The 27,500-nt window shown below is 39.0% G+C and overlaps 1 protein-coding gene across 1 annotated transcript in view; it reads right to left on the reverse strand.

Moving 5' to 3' along the window:
* The window catches only part of LOC139749416 (astacin-like), a 78,216-nt gene that overhangs the window by 38,517 nt on the left and 12,199 nt on the right, over positions 1 to 27,500 (reverse strand). The window contains exon 2 of the mRNA XM_071663252.1: positions 20,246 to 20,378. Coding sequence (XP_071519353.1) covers positions 20,246 to 20,378 — 133 coding nt within the window. The remainder of the gene's footprint in view (positions 1 to 20,245; positions 20,379 to 27,500) is intronic.

Below are 27,500 nucleotides of genomic sequence, written 5' to 3' on the forward strand. Positions count from 1 at the left end.
TTCTTTCGTCTGTTTCCTTGCGCTACCTCGCGAACGCGGGAGACAGCGACAAAGCAAGATAAATAAATAAAAAAAAAAAAAAAAAAAATATATATATATATATATATATATATATATATATATATATATATATATATATATATATACATACCCATTTTTTTTTTTAATCTTCCAAAAGAAGGAACAGAGAAGGGGGCCAGGTGAGGGTAGTCCCTCAAAGGCCCAGTCCTCAGTTCTTAACGCTACCTCGCTATCGCGGGAATGGCGAATAGTATGAAGAAGAAGATATATATATATATATATATATATATATATGTATATATATATATATATATATATATATATATATATATATATATATATATATATATATATATCATTCTTTTTCGCTGTCTTCTGCGTTAGCGAGGTATCCCAACCCACCCACATACACGTATATTGCATGTCCACACACGCACATATACATACCTATACATCTCAACGCACACATATACATACACACACAGACATATACATATATACACATGTACATAATTCATAATATCTGCCCTTATTCATTCCCGTCTCCATCCCTCCACACATGAAATGACAACCCCGTACCCCCGCATGGGCGCGAGGCAGCGCTAGGAAAAGAGAAGAATGGCCACATTCGTTCACACTCAGTGTCTAGTTGCCATGTATAATGCACCGAAACCACAGCTCCCTTTCCACATCCATGCCCCATAAAACTTTCCATGGTTTACCCTAGACGCTTCACATGTCCTAGTTCAATCCATTGACAGCATGTCGACCCCCGTATACCACATCGTTCCAATTCACTCTATTCCTTGCACGCCTTTCACCCTCCTGCATGTTAAGGCCCCGATCCCACTTCTCCTCGTTCCCTCTACGTTTGACACATATATCCTCTTTGTCAATGTTTCCTCACTCATTCTCTCCATGTGACCAAACCATTTCAAAACACCCTCTTCTGCTTTCTCAACCACACTCTTTTTATTACCACACATCTCTCTTACCCTTTCATTACTTACTCGATTAAACCTCTTCGCTCCATATATTGTCTTCAAACATCTCATTTCCAGCACATTCACACTCCTCCACATACCTCTATCTATAGCCCACGCCTTGCAACTATATAACATACCCATTTTTGCTTTCCAAGATAACGTTCTCGATTTCCATACATTTTTCAACGCCCTCAGAACTTTCGCCCCCTCCCCTACCCCATGATCCACCTCCGCTTCCATGTTTTTCCAATTTTTCTCCATTCAAACTTACCTCCTAACTGACTTGTCCCTCAACCCTACTGTACCTAGTAACCTTGCTCTTATTCACATTTACTCTCAGCTTTCTTCTTTCACACACTTTACCAAACTCTTTCACCAGCTTCTGCAGTTTCTCACCTGAATCAGCCACCAGCGCTGTATCATCAGCGAAGAACAACTGACTCGTTTTCCAAGCTCTCTCATTCACAACAGACTGCATATTTCCCCCTTTTTCCAAAACTCTTGCATTCGCCTCCGTAACAACCCCAACCATAAACAAATTAAACAGTCTTGGAGAGATCACGCACCTATGCCGCAAACCAACATTCACTGAGAACCAATCACTTTCCTCTCTACCTATTCGTACATATATATTATATATATATATATATATATATATATATATATATATATATATATATATATATATATATATATATATATATATATATATATATATATATATATATATATATATATATATTGATATAAGTCCACGGGGAAAATGAAACACGATAAGCTCCCAAGTGCACTTTCGTGTAATAATCACATCATGAGGGGAGACACAAGAGAGAAACAAACACTCTGTCGGTATACAACGTAGAGACGTACCTAGGACGCCATTTGGTAAACGTGCGAATGTCCAAGACAGGCAACGTGCGCATCATAATCTTATCATTTTACAAATTCTATCAGCAATAAAGTTATCTAATTTGTATAGACCATCACTAATATTAAGATTATAATTCTTTATGCATTTAGTGAGAGAAGATTCAATGATATTTCTCGTGGTAATAGAGTTAATAGCTGAGATGGCATTGCTTCAGTTAATACAATAATCATAGCTTTTAACGTGATTAAACAGGGCATTTGATTCTTGTCCTGTTCTTATACTATATTTTTGTTGCTTAAGTCTGACAGAAAGATCCTTACCAGTCTGTCCAACATTAAACTTATCATAATTTCTACATGGCACTTTGTAGATGCAACCAGGAGAATTTTCTGGTGAGCTTCTGATTAAGATATTCTTTATAGTATTATTGTTGTAGAAGGCAACGTTTACATTAAAGGATTTAAGCAACATGGTAAGCAAAGTAAAATTATTACTAAAAGGGAGAACTAAAAGAATCTTGGAGTCAATGGGAGGTTTGGGCTCAACTCTACAAAATGATTTCTTTGCTAACTTAAGGGATTTGTCAATGAAAGATGTAGGGTACTTTAACTTAAATCCAATAGAATATATCTTCTCAAACTCATCATCAATATACCCTGGACTACAAATACGTAAGGCCTCAGGAACATAGATTGAAATGATGATAGTTTAACTCTTTCATGCTGAGATGAGTAATAATGGATATATGAGCATACTTTGGTGGGTTTTCTGTATATGCTAAACTTAAACTTGTTTCCTTGGCTATGGATAATGCAATCCAAAAATGGTTACATACCATTATTTTCATTTTGTACAGTTCATTTGATGGAAGGTACTAAATCATCAAGTAAGAGGAGAAATATTTATAAATTTTCATTTGTCCATATATCCTCTTTTTCAATCTTTCCTTACTCATTCTGTCTATATTCCCAAACTATTTCGACACATCCCCTTCAGCTCTCTCAACCACGCTCTTTTTATTTCCACACATCTCTCTTACCCTATCATTACGGTTTTGATCAAACCACCTCACACCACATGTTGCCCACAAACATTTCATTTCTAATACATCCCCCTTACTCCGTACAACTCTATCTATAGCCCATGCATCGCTACCATATAACATTGTTGGAACTGCTATTTCCTCAAACATATCCATTTTTGCTGTCCGAGATAAATTTCTCTCGTTCCACATATTCTTCATCGCTCCCAAAACCTTTGCCCCCTTCCCCCACCCAGTGACTCACTTCCGCTTCCATGGTTCCATTCGCAGCTACGTCCACTCCCATATATCTAAAATATTTCACTATCCCCAATTTTTCTCCATTCAAACTTACATCCCAATTATCTTGTCTCTCAACCCTACTGAACCCAATAACCTTGCTCTTATTCACATTTGCTCTCAACTTTCTTCATTCAAGCACTTTTCCAAACTCAATCACCAACTTCTCCAATTTCTCACTGGAATCAGCCAGCAGATCTGTTTCATCGGCTAACAACAACTGGTTCCTTCCCAGGACCTCTCATCCAGAATAGACTGCGTACTCGCCAATCTCTCAAAAGCTCTTGCATTTACCTCCCTAACCATCCGCCCATAAACAAATTGAATAACCATGAGGACATCACACACAACTGCCGCAGACCGACCTTCACCGGGAACCAATCACTCTCAGCTCTTCCTATTCGTACACATGCCTTACATCCTTGGTAAAAACTTTTCACTGCTTGTAGCAGCTTACCTCCCACACCATATACTCTTAAGACCTTCCAGAAAGATTCTCTATCAACCCTATCATATGCCTTGCCCAGATCCTCAAATGCCACATGCAAATCCATCTTTTTTCCTAAGATTTCTCACACACATTTTTCAAAGAAAGCACCCGATCCACACATCCTCTACCACTTCTGAAACCACGCTACTCTTCTCCAATCTGATGCTCTGTAGATGCCTTCGCCATCTTAATCAGTACCCTCCCATACTATTTCCCAAGAATGCTCAACAAATCAATGCCACTGTGGTTTGAACATTCATCTTTATCCCCTTTGCCTTCGTACAATGGCACTATTCATACATTCCGCGAATCCTCAGGCACTTCATCATGATCCATACATACACTGAATATCCTCACCAACTAATCAAGAACACAGTCACCCCTTTACTTGATCAATTCCACTGAAATACCATCAAAACCCACCGCCTTGCCAGATTTTATCCTCAGCAAAGGTTGCACTATCCCTTCTCTCTTTACAAACCATTCTCCCTGACCCTCTCACGTTGCACACCACCCCCACCAAAACATCCTACATCTGCTACTCTATCATCAAACACATTCAACAAACCTTCAAAATACATACTTTATCTCCTTCTCACTTCATCACTACCCTTTACTGCTTCTTCCCTTGCCCCCTTCACCGTTGTTCCCATTTCTTCTCTTGTCTTACGAACGTCATTCACCTCCTTCCAAAACATCTTTCTATTCTTCCTAAAGTTTAATGATACTATTTCACCAAAACTCTCATTTGCCCACTTTTTCAACCCTTCCTCTTGACCTCTAAACACACACAAACATGCATATATAAATATATATATATATATATATATATATATATATATATATATATATATATATATATTTTTTTTTTTTTTTATACTTTGTCGCTGTCTCCCGCGTTTGCGAGGTAGCGCAAGGAAACAGACGAAAGAAATGGCCCAACCCACCCCCATACACATGTATATACATACGTCCACACACGCAAATATACATACCTACACAGCTTTCCATGGTTTACCCCAGACGCTTCACATGCCTTGATTCAATCCACTGACAGCACGTCAGCCCCGGTATACCACATCGCTCCAATTCACTCTATTCCTTGCCCTCCTTTCACCCTCCTGCATGTTCAGGCCCCGATCACACAAAATCTTTTTCACTCCATCTTTCCACCTCCAATTTGGTCTCCCTCTTCTCCTTGTTCCCTCCACCTCCGACACATATATCCTCTTGGTCAATCTTTCCTCACTCATCCTCTCCATGTGCCCAAACCACTTCAAAACACCCTCTTCTGCTCTCTCAACCACGCTCTTTTTATTTCCACACATCTCTCTTACCCTTACGTTACTCACTCGATCGAACCACCTCACACCACACATTGTCCTCAAACATCTCATTTCCAGCACATCCATCCTCCTGCGCACAACTCTATCCATAGCCCACGCCTCGCAACCATACAACATTGTTGGAACCACTATTCCTTCAAACATACCCATTTTTGCTTTCCGAGATAATGTTCTCGACTTCCACAGATTCTTCAAGGCCCCCAGAATTTTCGCCCCCTCCCCCACCCTATGATCCACTTCCGCTTCCATGGTTCCATCCGCTGCCAGATCCACTCCCAGATATCTAGAACACTTCACTTCCTCCAGTTTTTCTCCATTCAAACTCACCTCCCAATTGACTATATATATATATATATATATATATATATATATATATATATATATATATATATATATATATATATATATATATATACATATATATATATATATATATATATATATATATATATATATATATATATATATATATATATATATATATATATATATATATATATATATATGTATATATATATATATATATATATATATATATATATATATAAATATATATATATATATATATTTTTTTTTTTCTTTCAAACTATTCGCCATTTCCCGCGTTAGCAAGGTAGCGCTAAGAACAGAGGACTGGGCCTCTAAGGGAATATCCTCACCTGGCCCCCCCCCCCCCCCCTCTGCTCCTTCTTTTGGAAGAAAAAAAAAAAAAATAAAAAAAGGGAGGGGAGGATTTCCAGCCCCCTGCTCCCTCCCCTTTTAGTCGCCTTCTACGACAAAAAGGGAATACGTGGGAAGTATTCTTTCACCCCTATCCCCAGGGATAATATATATATATATATATATATATATATATATATATATATATATATATATATATATATATATATATATACATATATATATATATATATATATATATATATATATATATATATATATATATATATATATATATATATATATATATATATATATATATATATATATATATATATATATATATATATTGCTTCGTCGCTGTCTCCTGCGTTAGCGAGGTAGCGCAAAGAAACAGACAAAAGAATGGCCCAACCCGCCCACATACACATGTATATACATACACGTCCACACACGCAAATGTACATACCTATACACCTCAATGTACACATATATATACACACACAGACATATACATATATACACATATACATAATTCATACTGTCTGCCTTTATTTGTTCCCATCGCCACCTCGCTACACATGGAATAACAACCCCCTTCCCTCTCATGTGTGCGAGGTAGCGCTAGGAAAGACAACAAAGGCCCCATTTGTTCACACTCAGTCTCTAGCTGTCATGTAATAATGCACCGAAACCACAGCTCCCTTTCCACATCCAGGCCCCACACACTTTCCATGGCTTACCCCAGACGCTTCACATGCCCTGGTTCAATCCATTGACAGCACGTCGACCCCGGTATACCACATCGTTCCAATTCACTCTATTCCTTGCACGCCTTTCACCCTCCTGCATGTTCAGGCCCCGATCACTCATAATCTTTTTCACTCCATCTTTCCACCTCCAATTTGGTCTCCCACTTCTCCTCGTTCCCTCCCCATCTGACACATATATCCTCTTGGTCAATCTTTCCCCACTCATTCTCTCCATGTGACCAAACCATTTCAAAACACCCTCTTCTGCTCTCTCAACCACACTCTTTTTATTTCCACACATCTCTCTCACCCTTACATTACTTACTCGATCAAACCACCTCACACCACATATTGTCCTCAAACATCTCATTTCCAGCACATCCATCCTCCTGCGCACAACTCTATCCATAGCCCACACCTCGCAACCATAAAACATTGTTGGAACCACTATTCCTTCAAACATACCCATTTTTGCTTTCCGAGATAATGTTCTCGACTTCCAAACATTCTTCAAGGCTCCCAGAATTTTCGACCCCTCCCCCACCCTATGATTCACTTCCGCTTCCATGGTTCTATCCGCTGCCAGATTCACTCCCAGATATCTAAAACACTTCACTTCCTCCAGTTTTTCTCCATTCAAACTTACCTCCCAATTGACTTGACCCTCAACCCTACTGTACCTAATAACCTTGCTCTTATTCACATTTACTCTTAACTTTCTTCTTTCACTCACTTTACCAAACTCAGTCACCAGCTTCTGCAGTTTCTCACATGAATCAGCCACCAGCGCTGTATCATCAGCGAACAACAACTGACTCACTTCCCAAGCTCTCTAATCCACAACAGACTGCATACTTGCCCCTCTTTCCAAAACTCTTGCATTCACCTCCCTAACAACCCCATCCATAAACAAATTAAACAACCATGGAGACATCACACACCCCTGCCGCAAACCTACATTCACTGAGAACCAATCACTTTCCTCTCTTCCTACACGTACACATGCCTTACATCCTCGATAAAAACTTTTCACTGCTTCTAACAACTTGCCTCCCACACCATATATTCTTAATACCTTCCACAGAGCATCTCTATCAACTCTATCATATGCCTTCTCCAGATCCATAAATGCTACATACAAATCCATTTGTTTTTCTAAGTATTTCTCACATACATTCCTCAAAGCAAACACCTGATCCACACATCCTCTACCACTTCTGAAACCACACTGCTCTTCCCCAATCTGATGCTCTGTACACGCCTTCACCCTCTCAATCAATACCCTCCCATATAATTCACCAGGAATACTCAACAAACTTATACCTCTGTAATTTGAGCACTCACTCTTATCCCCTTTGCCTTTGTACAATGGCACTATGCAAGCATTCCGCCTATCCTCAGGCAGCTCACCATGAATCATACATACATTAAATAACCTTACCAACCAGTCAACAACACAGTCACCCCTTTTTTAATACATTCCACTGCAATACCATCCAAACCTGCTGCTTTGCCGGCTTTCATCTTACGTAAAGCTTTTACTACCTCTTCTCTATTTACCAAATCATTTTCCCTATCCCTCTCACTTTGCACACCACCTCGACCAAAACACCCTATATCTGCCACTCTATCATCAAACACATTGAACAAACCTTCAAAATACTCACTCCATCTCCTTCTCACATCACCACTACTTGTTTTCACCTCCCCATTAGCCCCCTTCACTGAAGTTCCCATTTGCTCCCTTGTCTTACGCACTTTATTTACCTCCTTCCAAAACATCTTTTTATTCTCCCTGAAATTTAATGATACTCTCTCACCCCAACTCTCATTTGCCCTCTTTTTCACCTCTTGCACCTTTCTCTTGACCTCCTGCCTCTTTCTTTTATACATCTCCCACTCATTTGCATTTTCTCCCTGCAAAAATCGTTCAAATGCCTCTCTCTTCTCTTTCACTAATAATCTTACTTCTTCATCCCACCACTCACTAACCTTTTCTAATCAACCCACCTCCCACGCTTCTCATGCCACAAGCATCTTTTGCGCAAGCCATCACTGCTTCCTTAGATACATCCCATTCTCCCCCACTCCCCTTACCTCCTTTGTTCTCACCTTTTTCCATTCTGTACTCAGTCTCTCCTGGTACTTCCTCACACAAGTCTCCTTCCCAAGCTCACTTACTCTCACTACTCTCTTCACCCCAACATTTTCTCTTCTTTTCTGAAAACCCCCACAAATCTTCACCTTCGCCTCCACAAGATAATGATCAGACATCCCTCCAGTTGCACCTCTAAGCACATTAACATCCAAAAGTCTCTCTTTCGTGCGTCTATCAATTAACACGTAATCCAATAACGCACTCTGGCCATCTCTCCTACTTACATACGTATACTTATGTATATCTCGCTTTTTAAACCAGGTATTCCCAATCACCAATCCTTTTTCAGCACATAAATCTACAAGCTCTTCTCCATTTCCATTTACAACACTGAACACTCCATGTATACCATTTATTCCCTCAACTGCCACATTACTCACCTTTGCATTCAAATCACCCATCACTATAACCCGGTCTTGTGCATCAAAACCACTAACACACTCATTCAGCTGCTCCCAAAACACTTGCCTCTCATGATCTTTATATATATATATATATATATATATATATATATATATATATATATATATATATATATATATATATATATATATATATATATATATATACATATATGATATATATATATATATATATATATATATATATATATATATATATATATATATATATATATATATATATCCCTGGGGATAGGGGAGAAAGAATAATTCCCACGTATTCCCTGCGTGTCTTAGAAGGCGACTAAAAGGGGAGGGAGCGGGTGGCTGGAAATCCTCCCCTTTCTTGTTTTTTTTTTTTTAATTTTCCAAAAGAAGGAACAGAGAAGGGGGTCAGGTGAGGATATTCCCTCTAAGGCCCAGTTCTCTGTTCTTAACGCTACCTCGCTAACGCGGGAAATGGCAAATAGTATGGAAAAAAAAAAGAATATATATATATATATATATATATATATATATATATATATATATATATATATATATATATATATATATATACATATATATATATATATATATATATATATATATATATATATATATATATATATATATATATATATAATGTATTGGGAAGAATCACAATCTAGATATTCCTATGAGTTCACGGGGAAAATGAAACACTATAAAGTTCCCAAGTGCACTTTCGTGTAATAATTACATCATCAGGGGAGACACAAGAGAGGATATAAGTCAGTTGATATACATCGAAGAGACGAAGCTAGGACGCCATTTGGTAAACATATGATTGTCCAAAACAAACAACGAGCGTTCACAAACTAATCATTTTACAAATTTCATCAATAATAAAGTTATCTAATTTGTATAGACCATCACTAATATTAAGATTATAATTCTTTATGTATTTGATAATAGAAGATTCCATGATATTTCTCTTGGTAATAGAGTTAGACTTAATAATGATTGTCCAAAACATACAACGAGAGTTCATAAACTTATCTTTTTACAAATCTTATCAACAGTAAAGTTATCTAATTTGTATAGACCATCACTAACATTAAGATTATAATTCTTTGTGTATTTAATAATAGAAGATTCAATAATATTTCTCTTGGTAATAGAGTTAGAGTTAATAACTGAGACGGTGTTACTCCAGTCAATACAATGATCATAGTTTTTAACGTGATTATACAAGGCATTTGATTCTTGTCTCGTTCTTATACTATATTTATGTTGCTTAAGTCTAACAGAAAGATCATTACCAGTCTGACCAACATAGAATATATCACATTTTCCACAAGGCACTTTATAGATGCATCCAAGTGAATTTTCTGGTGAATTCCTGGTTAAGATATTCTTTATAGTATTATTGTTGCTAAAGGCAACGTTTACATTAAAGGGTTTAAGCAACATGGGAAGCAAAGTGAAATTATTAGCAAAAGGGAGAACTAAAAGATTCTTGGTGTCAATGGGAGGTTTGGGCTCAACTCTATTAAATGAATTCTTTGCTAACTTAAGGGATTTATCAATGAAAGATCTAGGGTACTTTAACTTGAATCCAATAGAATATATCTTCTCAAACTCATCATCAATAAACTCTGGACTGCAAATACATAATGCCCTAAGGAACATAGATTGAAATGATGATAATTTAACTCTGTCATGTTGAGATGAGTACTAATGAATATATGAACATACATTGGTGGGTTTTCTGTATATGCTAAACTTAAACTTGTTTCCTTGTCTATGGATCATGCAATCTAAAAATGGTAACATACCATTATTTTCATTTTCAACAGTGAATTTGATGGAAGGTACTAAATTGTTAAGTAAGGGGAGAAAAATTTGTAAATTTTCATTTGTTGGCCAAACACAAAGAACATCATCTACATACCTAAACTAAATTGCATTAAAAGGTAAAATATCCTTTAGTAATTTTGTTTCAAAAAATTCTATGTAAAGATTACTTAGTACAGGTGAAAGAGGTTTACCCATTGCCATACCAAATTTTTGAGCATAATGATCTACATTAAATTGAAATACACAGTCTTTTATACACAATTTTATCAGTTCAATGAAATTATACTTTGATACAGGTAAATGAATATCATCCAAGACATCACATAAATATTCTAAAAGGTCATCAACATATCAATGTTAATTTTAATTTCAAACTAGTTAGCTTTGATGTTTCCTCACTTTTCACTAAAGTTCCAGTGGAGTGATCGGGGCCTGAACATGCAGGAGGGTGAAAGGCGCGCAAGGATTAGAGTGAATTGGAAAGATGTGGTATACCGGAGTCGACGTGCTGTTAATGGATTGAACCAGGGCGTGTGAGGCGTCTGCGATAAACCGTGAAAGGTCTGTGGGGCCTGGATGTGGAAAGGGAGCTGTGGTTTCGGTGCATTATACATGACAGCTAGAGACTGAGTGTGAACGAATGGGGCCTTTGTTGTCTCTTCCTAGTGCTACCTCGCACACATGAGGGGGGAACGGGTTGTTATTCCATGTGTGGCGAGGTGGCGATGGGAATAAATAAAGGCAGACAGTACGAATTATTTACATGTGTATATATGTATATGTCTCTGTGTGTATATATATGTATACATTGAGGTGTATAGGTATGTACATTTGCGTATGTGGACATGTGTATGTGGGTGAGTTGGGCCATTCTTTCGTATGTTTCCTTGAGTGAAACGAAGCTTAAGGGTAAAGGGGAAGAGTGGTTTGGGAATGTCATGGGAGTAAAGTCAGGGGTTAGTGAGAGGACAAGAGCAAGGGAAGGAGTAGCAGTACTCCTGAAACAGGAGTTGTGGAAGTATGTGATAGAATGTAAGAAAGTAAATTCTCGATTAATATGGGTAAAACTGAAAGTTGATGGAGAGAGATGGGTGATTATTGATGCATATGCACTTGGGCATGAGAAGAAAGATCATGAGAGGAAAGTGTTTTGGGAGCAGCTGAGTGAGTGTGTTAGTAGTTTTGATGCACGAGACCGGGTTATAGTGATGGGTAATTTGAATGCAAAGGTGAGTAATGTGGCAGTTGAGGGAATAACTGGTATACATGGGGTGTTCAGTGTTGTAAATGGATATGGTGAAGAGCTTGTAGATTTATGTGCTGAAAAAGGACTGGTGAGTGGGAATACCTGGTTTAAAAAGAGATATGCATAAGTATACGTATGCAAGTAGGAGAGATGGCCAGAGAGTGTTATTGGATTACGTGTTAATTGACAGGCGCGCGAAAGAGAGACTTTTGGATGTTAATGTGCTGAGAGGTGCAACTGGAGGGATGTCTGATCATTATCTTGTGGAGGCGAAGGTGAAGATCTGTAGAGGTTTTCAGAAAAGAAGAGAGACATACACAGAAATATACATATATACACATGTACATATTTCATACTGTCTGCCCTTATTCATTCCCATCGCCACCCCGCCACACACCACCTCTGACACATATATCCTCTTTGTCAATCTTTCCTCACTCATTCTCTCCATGTGACCAAACCATTTCAAAACACCCTCTTCTGCTCTCTCAGCCACACTCTTTTTACCACCACACATCTCTCTTATCATTTCATTACTTACTCGATCAAGCCACCTCACACCACACATTGTCCCAAACATCTCATTTCCAGCACCTCCACACTCCTCCGCACAACTCTATCTATAGCCCACGCATCGCAACCATATTTCATTGTTGGAACCACTATTCCTTCAAACATACTCATTTTTGTTTTCCATGATAACGTTCTCGACTTCCACACATTCTTCAACGCTCCCAGGACTTTCGCCCCCTCCCCCACCCTATGATTCACTTCCGCTTCCATGGTTCCATCAGCTGCCAAATCCACTCCCAGATATCTAAAACACTTCACTTCCTAAAGTTTTTCTCCATTCAAACTTACCTCCCAATTGACTTGTCCCTCAACCCCACTATACCTAATAACCTTGCTCTTATTCACATTTACTCTCAGTTTTCTATTTTCCTACACTTTACCAAACTCAGTTACCAGCTTCTGTAGTTTCTCACCCGAATCAGCCACCAGCGCTTTATCATCAGCGAACAACAACTGACTCTATTCCCAAGCCCTCTCATCCATAACAGACTTCATACTTGCCACTCTCTCCAAATCTCTAACATTCACCTCCTTAACAGCCCATCCATAAACAAATTAAACAACCATGGAGACATTACGCACTCCTGCCGCAAACCGAGTTCACTGAGAACCAATCACTTTCCTCTCTTCCTAGTCCTGCACATGCCTTACATCCTCGATAAAAACTTTTCGCTGCTTCCAGCATACATGCATACATACATACATACATACATTCTTCAAAGAAAACACCTGATCCACACTTTTTCTACCACTTCTGAAATCACACTGCTCTTCCCCAATCTGATGTTTTGTACATACCTTCACCCTCTCAATCAATACCCTTCCACATAATTTCCCAGGAATACTTAACTAACTTATACCTCTGTAATATGAACACTCACCTTTATATCGTTTGCCTTCGGACTATGGCATTATGCATTCATTCTGCCAGTCCTCAGGCACTTTACCACGAGACATACATATACTGAATATCTGCACCCCCCTTTTTTTAATTAATTGCACTGCAATATCATCCAAACCCGCCGCCTTGCCGGCTTTCATCTTTGGCAAAGCTTTCACTACCTTTTCTCTGTTTACCAAATCATTCTCCCTGACCTTCTCACTTCGCACACCACCTCGACCAAAACACCCTATATCTGCCACTCTATCATCTAATATATTCAACTAACCTTTAAAATACGTACTCCATCTCCTTCTCACATCGCCACTACTTGTTATTACCTTCCCATTTGCCCCTTTCACCAATGTTCCCATTTGTTCTCTTGTCTTACGCACTTTATTTACCTCCTTCCAAAACATCTTTTTAGTCTCCCTAAAATTTAATGATACTCTCTCACCCCAACTCTCATTTGCCCTCTTTTTCACCTCTTGCACCTTTCTCTTGAGCTCCTGCCTCTTTCTTTTATACTTTTCCAAGTCATTTGCATTATTTCCTACCAAAATCGTCCAATGCCTCCTCTTCTCTTTCACTGATAATCTTACTTCTTCAACCCACCACTCACTGCCCATTCTAATCTGCCCACCTCCCACGCTTCTCTTGCCACAAGCACCTTTTGCGCAAGCCATCACTGCTTCCCTAAATACATCCCATTCTTCCCCCACTCCCCTTACGTCCTTTGCTCTCACCTTTTTCCATTCTGCACTCTGTCTCTCCTGGCACTTCCTCACACAAGTCTCCTTCCCAAGCTCACTTACTCTCACAACTCTCTTCACCCCAACATTCTCTCTTCTTTTCTGAATATTTCTACAAATCTTCACCTTCGCCTCCACAAGATAATGATCAGACATCCCTCCAGTTGCACCTCTCTGCACATTAACATCCAAAAATCTCTCTTTCACGCGCCTATCAATTAACACGTAATCCAATAACGCTCTCTTGCCATCTCTCCTACCTTACATACATATACTTATGTATATCTCTCTTTTCAAAACAGGTATTCCCAATCACCAGTCATTTTTCAGCACACCATTTACATTTACAACACTGAACACCCCATGTACACCAATTATTCCCTCAACTGCCACATTACTCACCTTTGTATTCAAATCACCTATCACTATAACCCGGTTTCGTGCATCAAAACTGCTAACACACTGATTCAGCTGCTCCCAAATTACTTGCCTCTCATGATCTTTCTTCTCATGCCCAGGTGCATAGGCCCCAATAATCCCCCATCTCTCTCCATCCACTTTCAGTTTTACCCATATCAATCTAGTTAGAGTTTAGTTTCATGCACTCTCACTTGCACTCTGACTTTACTCCGAAAACATTTCCAAACCAATCTTCCCCTTTACCATTGAGCTTCGTTTCACTCAGAGCCAAAACATCCAGGTTCCTTTCCTTAAACAAACTACCTCTCATTTTTTTCTCATTTTGGATACATCAACACACATTTGTACACCCCAATCTGAGCCTTCGGGGAGGATGACCACTTCCTTCGCGACTCCTTCTGTTTCCCCTTTTAGGAAGTTGAAATACAAGGAAAGGAGGGGTTTCTAGCCCCCCGCTCCCGCCCCCATAGTCGCCTTCTACGACACGGGGAATGCGTGCGAAGCATTCCATCTCCCTTATCCCCAGGGATATATATATATATATATATATATATATATCTATATATATATATATATATATATATATATATATATATATATATATATGTATATATATATATATATATATATATATATATATATATATATATATATATATATATATATATATATATATATATATATATACATATATATATATATATATTTTTTCTTTTTTTTCTTTTTTTTTTTGCTTTGTCGCTGTCTCCCGCGTTTGCGAGGTAGCGCAAGGAAACAGACGAAAGAAATGGCCCAACCCACCCCCATACACATGTATATACATACGTCCACACACGCAAATATACATACCTACACAGCTTTCCATGGTTTACCCTAGACGCTTCAATTGCCCGGTTTCAATCCACTGACAGCACGTCAACCCCGGTATACCACATCGATCCAATTCACTCTATTCCTTGCCCTCCTTTCACCCTCCTGCATGTTCAGGCCCCGATCACACAAAATCTTTTTCACTCCATCTTTCCACCTCCAATTTGGTCTCCCTCTTCTCCTCGTTCCCTCCACCTCCGACACATATATCCTCTTGGTCAATCTTTCCTCACTCATTCTCTCCATGTGCCCAAACCATTTCAAAACACCCTCTTCTGCTCTCTCAACCACGCTCTTTTTATTTCCACACATCTCTCTTACCCTTACGTTACTTACTCGATCAAACCACCTCACACCACACATTGTCCTCAAACATCTCATTTCCAGCACATCCATCCTCCTGCGCACAACTCTATCCATAGCCCACGCCTCGCAACCATGCAATATTGTTGGAACCACTATTCCTTCAAACATACCCATTTTTGCTTTCTGAGATAATGTTCTCGACTTCCACACATTCTTCAAGGCTCCCAGAATTTTCGCCCCCTCCCCCACCCTATGATCCACTTCCGCTTCCATGGTTCCATCCGCTGCCAGATCCACTCCCAGATATCTAAAACACTTCACTTCCTCCAGTTTTTCTCCATTCAAACTCACCTCCCAATTGACTTGACCCTCAACCCTACTGTACCTAATAACCTTGCTCTTATTCACATTTACTCTTAACTTTCTTCTTTCACACACTTTACCAAACTCAGTCACCAGCTTCTGCAGTTTCTCACATGAATCAGCCACCAGCGCTGTATCATCAGCGAACAACAACTGACTCACTTCCCAAGCTCTCTCATCCCCAACAGACTTCATACTTGCCCCTCTTTCCAAAACTCTTGCATTCACCTCCCTAACAACCCCATCCATAAACAAATTAAACAACCATGGAGACATCACACACCCCTGCCGCAAACCTACATTCACTGAGAACCAATCACTTTCCTCTCTTCCTACACGTACACATGCCTTACATCCTCGATAAAAACTTTTCACTGCTTCTAACAACTTGCCTCCCACACCATATATATATACATATATATATATATACAGGGGAAAAAGAATACCTCCCACGTATTCCCTGCGTGTCGCAGAAGGCGACTAAAAGGGAAGGGAGCGGGGGGCTGGAAATCCTCCCCTCTAAGTTCTTTTTTTTTTTTTCTAATTTTCCATAAGAAGGAACAGAGAAGGGGGCCAGGTAAGGATGTTCCCTCAAAGGTCCAGTCCTCTGTTCTTAACGCTACCTTGATAACGCGGGAAATGGCGAATAGTATGAAAAAAACGTATATATATATATATATATATATATATATATATATATATATATATATATATATATATATATATGTTTTTTTTTTTTTTCTTTCATACTATTCGCTATTTCCCGCATTAGCGAGGGAGCGTTAAGAACAGAGGACTGGGCCTTTGAGGGAATATCCTCACATGGCCCCCTTCTCTGTTCCTTCTTTTGGAAAATTAAAAAAAAAAAAAAAATGAGAGGGGAGGATTTCCAGCCCCCCGCTCCCTTCCCTTTTAGTCGCCTTCTACAACACGCAGGGAATACGTGGGAAGTATTCTTTCTCCCCTATCCCCAGGGATATATATACATATATATATATTTATCTTTTTTATTTTGCTTTGTCGCTGTCTCCCGCGTTTGCGAGGTAGCGCAAGGAAACAGACGAAAGAAATGGCCCAACCCAACCCCATACACATGTATATACATACACGTCCACACACGCAAATATACATACTTATACATCTCAATGTACACATATATATATATATATATATATACACACACACACACAGACACATACATATATACACATGCACACAATTCACACTGTCTGCCTTTATTCATTCCCATCGCCACCTCGCCACACATGGAATACCATCCCCCTCCCCCCTCATGTGTGCGAGGTAGCGCTAGGAAAAGACAACAAAGGCCCCATTCGTTCACACTCAGTCTCTAGCTGTCATGCAATAATGCCCGAAACCACAGCTCCCTTTCCACGTCCAGGCCCCACACAACTTTCCATAGTTTACCCCAGACGCTTCACATGCCCTGATTCAATCCACTGACAGCACGTCAACCCCGGTATACCATATCGATCCAATTCACTCTATTCCTTGCCCGCCTTTCACCCTCCTGCATGCTCAGGCCCCGATCACTCAAAATCTTTTTCACTCCATCTCTCCACCTCCAATTTGGTCTCCCACTTCTCCTCGTTCCCCCCACCTCCAACACATATATCCTCTTGGTCAATCTTTCCTCACTCATTCTCTCCATGTGCCCAAACCACTTCAAAACACCCTCTTCTGCTCTCTCAACCACGCTCTTTTTATTTCCACATCTCTCTTACCCTTACATTACTTACTCGATCAAACCACCTCACACCACACATTGTCCTCAAACATCTAATTTCCAGCACATCCACCCTCCTGCGCACAACTCTATCCATAGCCCACGCCTCGCAACCATACAATATTGTTGGAAGCACTATTCCTTCAAACATACCCATTTTTGCTTTCCGAGATAATGTTCTCGACTTCCACACATTCTTCAAGGCTCCCAGGATTTTCGCCCCCTCCCCCACCGTATGATTCACTTCCGCTTCCATGGTTCTATCCGCTGCCAGATCCACTCCCAGATATCTAAAACACTTTACTTCCTCCAGTTTTTTCTCCATTCAAACTTACCTCCCAATTGACTTGACCCTCAACCCTACTGTACCTAATAACCTTGCTCTTATTCACATTTACTCTTAACTTTCTTCTTTCACACACTTTACCAAACTCAGTGACCAGCTTCTGCAGTTTCTCACATGAATCAGCCACCAGATGGCTATATATATATATGTATATATATATATATATATATATATATATATATATATATATATATATATATATATATATATATATATATATATATATATATATATATATATATATATATAATAGCTTTTAGGACAAGTAGGATCTACTGGTTTTCAGAAACAGTCACACTCTAAACTTTTACTGATGTTAATTTCATCTTTAGGTAATTTACTGCACTTTTCTAAATTACAGAAATATTTTGTGATATCAACACGGCTTCCGTAGCGAAGGACGCACAAAGATTGAAATGGAGGAGGCCTTTTGCTTTTCAAGGAAGAACCGTATATTGGACTACTGCTATTCTAGATTAAAAGTAAACAAAACAGATTTAATAGGAACCTGAACTTTAATTTAGATCATCTCATCGAAAAGAATAATTAGACGATGAACACAAAGGCTTTCTTTGTGGTAAACCTGTCCAATAAACAACTAGACAAGGATTCTTTGTGTGCCCTGAGGGACTACGGATTAAGTTTTGTGGGCTTTATTACTTCTCTTCCCACAATGTAAAAAGAAAGAGGAGAAGGGTTTTGTGGCAGTTCCCTGGTGTTGTTTCCAGCTTGAACATAACAGCACTCTCGTAAAACCACTGGAATATTCACTTTATGAAATGAACTACCTTCTTTCATGTTAGGATTCTTAATAAAAAGTAGCTAAACCAAAGAAGCTGCACTAGAAAGAGAATGGACCAAACGTAGAGAAATGTAACGTCATATATTTTTGTGCTTAAGATATAAATCACAAATATGATTAATGTTCGGTTTATCCATACCCGAGGCATATTGACTTAATTAAATAGTCCGTAGTGTGTATACACGTTGGTCGATCGTTGCTCAGCATGTTTTATCTTTTGTGAACAAAATGAACACAAAGAACATGAAGGTGCCGTTGCTGGACAGGTAATGGCAGATTACATCGCAGATTCTCTGCATACATAGCCATCTGACAAAACGGCACTTGTAAACTTCACATTTGATTGCGTCTTCTTCATTTGGTACAGTCACTTTAGACTGTATCCTCTTGCTCTACCTAACTGTACTGATGATAACGACATGTATGTAGCATGAAGTACCAGTATGGCTGTCGTACTTTTGTTTCAATTTTACTGTAAATATTTACTGGTTCTCTGAAGATGCGTACATGTGATTGGAAATTTGCCGTTTTTATTGCTGGCACTTCTGTCGTAACAGTTGCTGTTGCAGTAATTGCCGATGTATTAAGTATTATCACCACCTTTGCTATTACCGTTACTGTTTACAGATAGTGACATGTACTTATCTTTAATAATGGTTGAACGTTTCCCGGTTAAGCGAGGTAGTACCAGGTACAGACGACTGAGCCCTCCAGCAAGACCCCTCTTTTTAGCTCCCCTCTCTTTTTCTGCTCTTGGAGAACAATGGTACAGGAGAAAAAGGATTTCTAGCCCCTCACTCCTGACCCTCACAATCACTCTCAACATATGCAGGTGATGAATGTCTTGTATTCTTTCTACTTTATCCCCAAGATAAAAATGATGATAATTCTCATTATGAATACGTGTGTCAAAAGGGTATTTTTTCCATGAACAGACAACTAGTACATATGAACATACATGATAAAGTTATTACGGGAATGAATAAAGGAACAAGTTTAAAACTAATATCATATCACTCAGAAACGATAGAGAAACAATCGCCTGAAAACGAAATGATATGATTGTCAGGTGAGAAGAACCAAAGTCCCTGACGAATACGCGATGGACCTTACCCCGGCTTGCTGACCAGCGATGCCCTTGATGTCACCCTGGAAGAGGTGTGGGTTGTACATGGCCTTCGCTGCCTCGGGAATGATAGGATTCGCACCCACCACTGCCACGGCAGCAAGCAACATCAGACACAACCTGAGGGTAAGAATTATTGCCAGTGCGTAAGTCCCAGTAATTATGATCAAAATGGTTATAGAGAGAGGCTCGGGTCTACATTATGTTAGGTCGGGGGAGCCTGGGAAGTGAGTCAGTTGCTGTTTGCTTATGACGCAGCTTTGATATCAGACTTGAGTTAATAACTGCAAATGCTAGTTTTGGGGAGAGGGAGAGGGAAATGTTGAATGTTAATAAAAATAAAGTGCTTAAGTTTAACACTAGAATGAGACAGGTTGATTGGCGCAGACGTGGCAGCCGATAGAAACATGGGAATTAAAGTAAGCAATAAGGTGGGTGAGAAGTTATAGTGCCTTCCTTACCTCTCTCTTTTCTCTTTCTTAGACACACACACACACACACACACACACACACACACACACACACATAAACACACACACACACACACACACACACACACACACACACACACATGTTTTTTTTTTTCTATACTATTCGCCTTTTCCCGCGTTAGCAAGGTAGCGTTAAGAACAGAGGACTGGACCTTTGAGGGAACATCCTCACCTGGCCCCCTTCACTGTTCCTTCTTTTGGAAAATTAAAAAAAAAAAAAAACTGAGAGGGGAGGATTTCCAACCCCCCGCTCCCTCCCCTTTTAGTCGCCTTCTACGACACGCAGGGAATACGTGGGAAGTATTCTTTCTCCCCTATCCCCAGGGATAACACACACACACACACACACACATATATATATATATATATATATATATATATATATCATACAAACCTCCAACAGCCAGGATCGAATCCGGGACCCCTGTGCCACAGGCGGGAATGCTACCGCTAGGCTATGGGCCAGGCTCATAGCCTAGCGGTAGCATTTCCGCCTGTGGCACAGGGGTCCCGAGTTCGATCCTGGCTGTTGGAGGTTTGCATGTTCTATGAAGGTGCGAGTTCCTATGCACTTTGTTCGTATATGTATATATATATAGATATATATATATATATATATTCTTTCTTTCTTTCATACTATTCGCCATTTCCCGTGTTAGCGGGGTAGCGTTAAGAACAGAGAAGTAGACCTTTGAGGGAATATCCTCACCTGGCCCCCTTCTCTGTTCCTTCTTTTGGAAGATAAAAAAAAAAAAAAAAACGAGAAGGGAGGATTTCCAGCCCCCAGCTCCCCTTCCTTGTAGTCGCCTTCTACGACAAGCAGGGAATACATGGGAAGTATTCTTTCTCCCCTATCCCCAGGGATAATATATATATATATATATATATATATATATATATATATATATATATATATATATATATATATATATATATATATATATTTTTTTTTTTTTTTTTTTTATACTTTGTCGCTGTCTCCCGCGTTTGCGAGGTAGCGCAAGGAAACAGACGAAAGAAATGGCCCAACCCCCCCCCCCCCCATACACATGTACATACACACGTCCACACACGCAAATATACATACCTACACAGCTTTCCATGGTTTACCCCGGACGCTTCACATGCCTTGATTCAATCCACTGACAGCACGTCAACCCCTGTATACCACATCGCTCCAATTCACTCTATTCCTTGCCCTCCTTTCACCCTCCTGCATGTTCAGGCCCCGATCACACAAAATCCTTTTCACTCCATCTTTCCACCTCCAATTTGGTCTCCCTCTTCTCCTCGTTCCCTCCACCTCCGACACATATATCCTCTTGGTCAATCTTTCCTCACTCATTCTCTCCATGTGCCCAAACCATTTCAAAACACCCTCTTCTGCTCTCACAACCACGCTCTTTTTATTTCCACACATCTCTCTTACCCTTACGTTACTTACTCGATCAAACCACCTCACACCACACATTGTCCTCAAACATCTCATTTCCAGCACATCCATCCTCCTGCGCACAACTCTATCCATAGCCCACGCCTCGCAACCATACAACATTGTTGGAACCACTATTCCTTCAAACATACCCATTTTTGCTTTCCGGGATAATGTTCTCGACTTCCACACATTTTTCAAGGCTCCCAAAATTTTCGCCCCCTCCCCCACCCTATGATCCACTTCCGCTTCCATGGTTCCATCCGCTGACAGATCCACTCCCAGATATCTAAAACACTTCACTTCCTCCAGTTTTTCTCCATTCAAACTCACCTCCCAATTGACTTGACCCTCAACCCTACTGTACCTAATAACCTTGCTCTTATTCACATTTACTCTTAACTTTCTTCTTCCACACACTTTACCAAACTCCGTCACCAGCTTCTGCAGTTTCTCACATGAATCCGCCACCAGCGCTGTATCATCAGCGAACAACAACTGACTCACTTCCCAAGCTCTCTCATCCCCAACAGACTTCATACTTGCCCCTCTTTCCAAAACTCTTGCATTTACCTCCCTAACAACCCCATCCATAAACAAATTAAACAACCATGGAGACATCACACACCCCTGCCGCAAACCTACATTCACTGAGAACCAATCACTTTCCTCTCTTCCTACACGTACACATGCCTTACATCCTCGATAAAAACTTTTCACTGCTTCTAACAACTTGCCTCCCACACCATATATTCTTAATACCTTCCACAGAGCATCTCTATCAACTCTATCATATGCCTTCTCCAGATCCATAAATGCTACATACAAATCCATTTGCTTTTCTAAGTATTTCTCACATACATTCTTCAAAGCAAACACCTGATCCACACATCCTCTACCACTTCTGAAACCACACTGCTCTTCCCCAATCTGATGCTCTGTACATGCCTTCACCCTCTCAATCAATACCCTCCCACATAATTTACCAGGAATACTCAACAAACTTATACCTCTGTAATTTGAGCACTCACTCTTATCCCCTTTGCCTTTGTACAATGGCACTATGCACGCATTCCGCCAATCCTCAGGCACCTCACCATGAGTCATACATACATTAAATAACCTTACCAACCAGTCAACAATACAGTCACCCCCTTTTTTAATAAATTCCACTGCAATACCATCCAAACCTGCTGCCTTGCCGGCTTTCATCTTCCGCAAAGCTTTTACTACCTCTTCTCTGTTTACCAAATCATTTTCCCTAACCCTCTCACTTTGCACACCACCTCGACCAAAACACCCTATATCTGCCACTCTGTCATCAGACACATTCAACAAACCTTCAAAATACTCATTCCATCTCCTTCTCACATCACCACTACTTGTTATCACCTCCCCATTTACGCCCTTCACTGAAGTTCCCATTTGCTCCCTTGTCTTACGCACCCTATTTACCTCCTTCCAGAACATCTTTTTATTCTCCCTAAAATTTACTGATAGTCTCTCACCCCAACTCTCATTTGCCCTTTTTTTCACCTCTTGCACCTTTCTCTTGACCTCCTGTCTCTTTCTTTTATACTTCTCCCACTCAATTGCATTTTTTCCCTGCAAAAATCGTCCAAATGCCTCTCTCTTCTCTTTCACTAATACTCTTACTTCTTCATCCCACCACTCACTACCCTTTCTAAACAGCCCACCTCCCACTCCCCTGGGGATAGGGGAGAAAGAATACTTCCCACGTATTCCCTGAATGTCGTAGAAGGCGACTAAGAGGGGAGGGAGCAGGGGCCAGGAAATCCTCCCCTCTCTTTTTTAATTTTCCAAAAGGAGGAACAGAGAAGAGGGCCAAGTGAGGATTTCCCTAAAAGGCTCAGTCCTCTGTTCTTAACGCTACCTCGCTAACGCGGAAGACGGCGAACAGTATGAAAATATAAACATATATATATATATATATATATATATATATATATATATATATATATATATATATATATATATATATATATACATATATATATATATATATATATATATATATATATATATATATATATATATATATATATATATATATATATATATATATATATATATATATATATATATATATATATCTCCAACAGCCAGGATCGAACCTGTTGGAGGTTTGTATGTTCTATGAAGGTGCGATTTCATATGTACTTTATTCGTATATATATATATATATATATATATATATATATATATATATATATATATATATATATATATATATATATATATATATATGTATATATATATATATATATATATATATATATATATATATATATATATATATATATATATATATATATATATATATATATATATATATACATATATATATATATATATATATATATATATATATATATATATATATATATATATATATATATATATATATATATATATATATATATATATATACATATATACATATATATATATATATATATATATATATATATATATATATATATATATATTACATATATATATATATATATATATATATATATATATATATATATATATATATATATATATATATATATATATATATATATATATATATATATATATATATATATATATATATATACGAATAAAGTACATATGAAATCGCACCTTCATAGAACATACAAACCTGGGGATAGGGGAGAAAGAATACTTCCCACGTGTTCCCTGCGTGTCGTGGAAGGCGACTAAAAGGGAAGGGAGCGGGGGGCTGGAAGTCCTCCCCTCTCATTTTTCTTTTTTTTTTTTTTTCCAAAAGAAGTAACAGAGAGGTGGGTCAGGTGAGGATATTCCCTCAGGGGCCCGGTCCTCTGTTCTTGACGCTACCTCGCTATCGCGGGAAATGGGGAATATTATGAAAGAAAAAGATATATATACATATATATATATATATATATATATATATATATATATATATATATATATATATATATATATATATATTTATATATATATCAGGTGTTTCCTTTGAAGAATGTATGTGAGAAATACTTAGAAAAGCAAATGGATTTGTATGTAGCATTTATGGATCTGGAGAAGGCATATGATGGAGTTGATAGAGATGCTCTGTAGAAGGTATTAAGAATATATGGTGTGGGAGGCAGGTTGTTAGAAGCAGTGAAAAGTTTTTATCGAGGATGTGAGGCATGTGTACGTGAAGGAAGAGAGGAAAGTGATAGGTTCTCAGTGAATGAAGGTTTGCGGCAGGGGTGTGTGATGTCTCCATGGTTGTTTAACTTGTTTATGGATGGGGTTGTTAGGGAGGTGAATGCAAGAGTTTTGGAAAGAGGGGCAAGTATGCAGTATGTTGTGGATGAGAGAGCTTGGAAAGTGAGTCAGTTGTTGTTCGCTGATGATACAGCGCTGGTGGCTGATTCATGTGAGAAACTGCAGAAGCTGGTGACTGAGTTTGGGAAAGTGTGTGAAAGAAGAAAGTTGCGAGTAAATGTGAAGAAGAGCAAGGTTATTAGGTACAGTAGGGTTGAGGGTCAGGTCAATTGGGAGGTAAGTTTGAGTGGAGAAAAACTGAAGGAAGTGAAGTGTTTTAGATATCTGGGAGTGGATTTGGCAGCGGATGGAACCATGGAAGCGGAAGTGAATCATAGGGTGGGGGAGGGGGCGAAAATTCTGGGAGCCTTGAAGAATGTGTGGAAGTCGAGAACATTATCTCGGAAAGCAAAAATGGGTATGTTTGAAGGAATAGTGGTTTCAACAATGTTGTATGGTTACGAGGCGTGGGCTATGGATAGAGTTGTACGCAGGAAGGTTGGATGTGCTGGAAATGAGATGTTTGAGGACAATATGTGGTGTGTGGGGTAAAAGAGATGTATGGAAATAAAAAGAGTGTGGTTGAGAGAGCAGAAGAGGGTGTTTTGAAATGGTTCGGTCACATGGAGAGAATGAGTGAGGAAAGAATGACCAAGAGGATATATGTGTCAGAGGTGGAGGGAATGAAGAGAAGTGGGAGACCAAATTTGAGGTGGAAAGATGGAGTGAAAAAGATTTTGAGTGATCGGGGCCTGAACATGCAGGAGGGTGAAAGGCGTGTAAGGAATAGAGTGAATTGGAACGATGTGGTATACCAGGGTCGACGTGCTGTCAATGGATTGAACCAGGGCATGTGAAGCGTCTGGGGTAAGCCATGGAAAGTTGTGTTGGGCCTGGATGTGGAAAGGGATCTGTGGTTTCGGTGCATTATTACATGATAGGTAGAGACTGAGTGTGAACGAATGGGGCCTTTGTTGTCTTTTCCTAGCGCTACCTCGCACACATGAGGGGGGAAGGGGACGTTTTTCCATGTGTGGCGAGGTGGCGATGGGAATAAATAAAGGCAGACAGTATGAATTATGTACATGTGTATATATGTATATGTCTGTGTGTGTATATATATGTGTGTACATTGAGATGTATAAGTATGTATATTTGCGTGTGTGGACGTGTATGTATATACATGTGTATGTGGGTTGGTTGGGCTATTTTTTCGTCTGTTTCCTTGCGCTACCTCGCTAATGCGGGAGACAGCTACAAAGCCAAATAAATAAATAAATAAATAAATTAATAAATAAATAAATATATATATATATATATATATATATATATATATATATATATATATATATATATACATAAAATATATATATATATATATATATATATATATATATATATATATATATATATATATATATATTTTTTTTTTTCTTTTTCTTTTTTTTTTTGCTTTGTCGCTGTCTCCCGCGTTTGCGAGGTAGCGCTAGGAAACAGACGAAAGAAATGGCCCAACCCACCCCAATACACATGTATATACATACGTCCACACACGCAAATATACATACCTACACAGCTTTCCATGGTTTACCCCAGACGCTTCACATGACCTGATTCAATCCACTGACAAGCACGTCAACCCCGGTATACCACATCGATCCAATTCACTCTATTCCATGCCCTCCTTTCACCCTCCTGCATGTTCAGGCCCCGATCACACAAAATCTTTTTCACTCCATCTTTCCACCTCCAATTTGGTCTTCCACTTCTCGTTCCCCCCACCTCCGACACATATATCCTGTTGGTAAATCTTTCCTCACTCATTCTCTCTATGTGCCCAAACCATTTCAAAACACCCTCTTCTGCTCTCTCAACCACGCTCTTTTTATTTCCACACATCTCTCTTACCCTTACGTTACTTACTCGATCAAACCACCTCACACCACACATTGTCCTCAAACATCTCATTTCCAGCACATCCATCCTCCTGCGCACAACTCTATCCATAGC

This window comes from Panulirus ornatus, chromosome 7 (genome assembly GCF_036320965.1).
Source record: "Panulirus ornatus isolate Po-2019 chromosome 7, ASM3632096v1, whole genome shotgun sequence".
Lineage (NCBI taxonomy): Eukaryota > Metazoa > Arthropoda > Malacostraca > Decapoda > Palinuridae > Panulirus > Panulirus ornatus.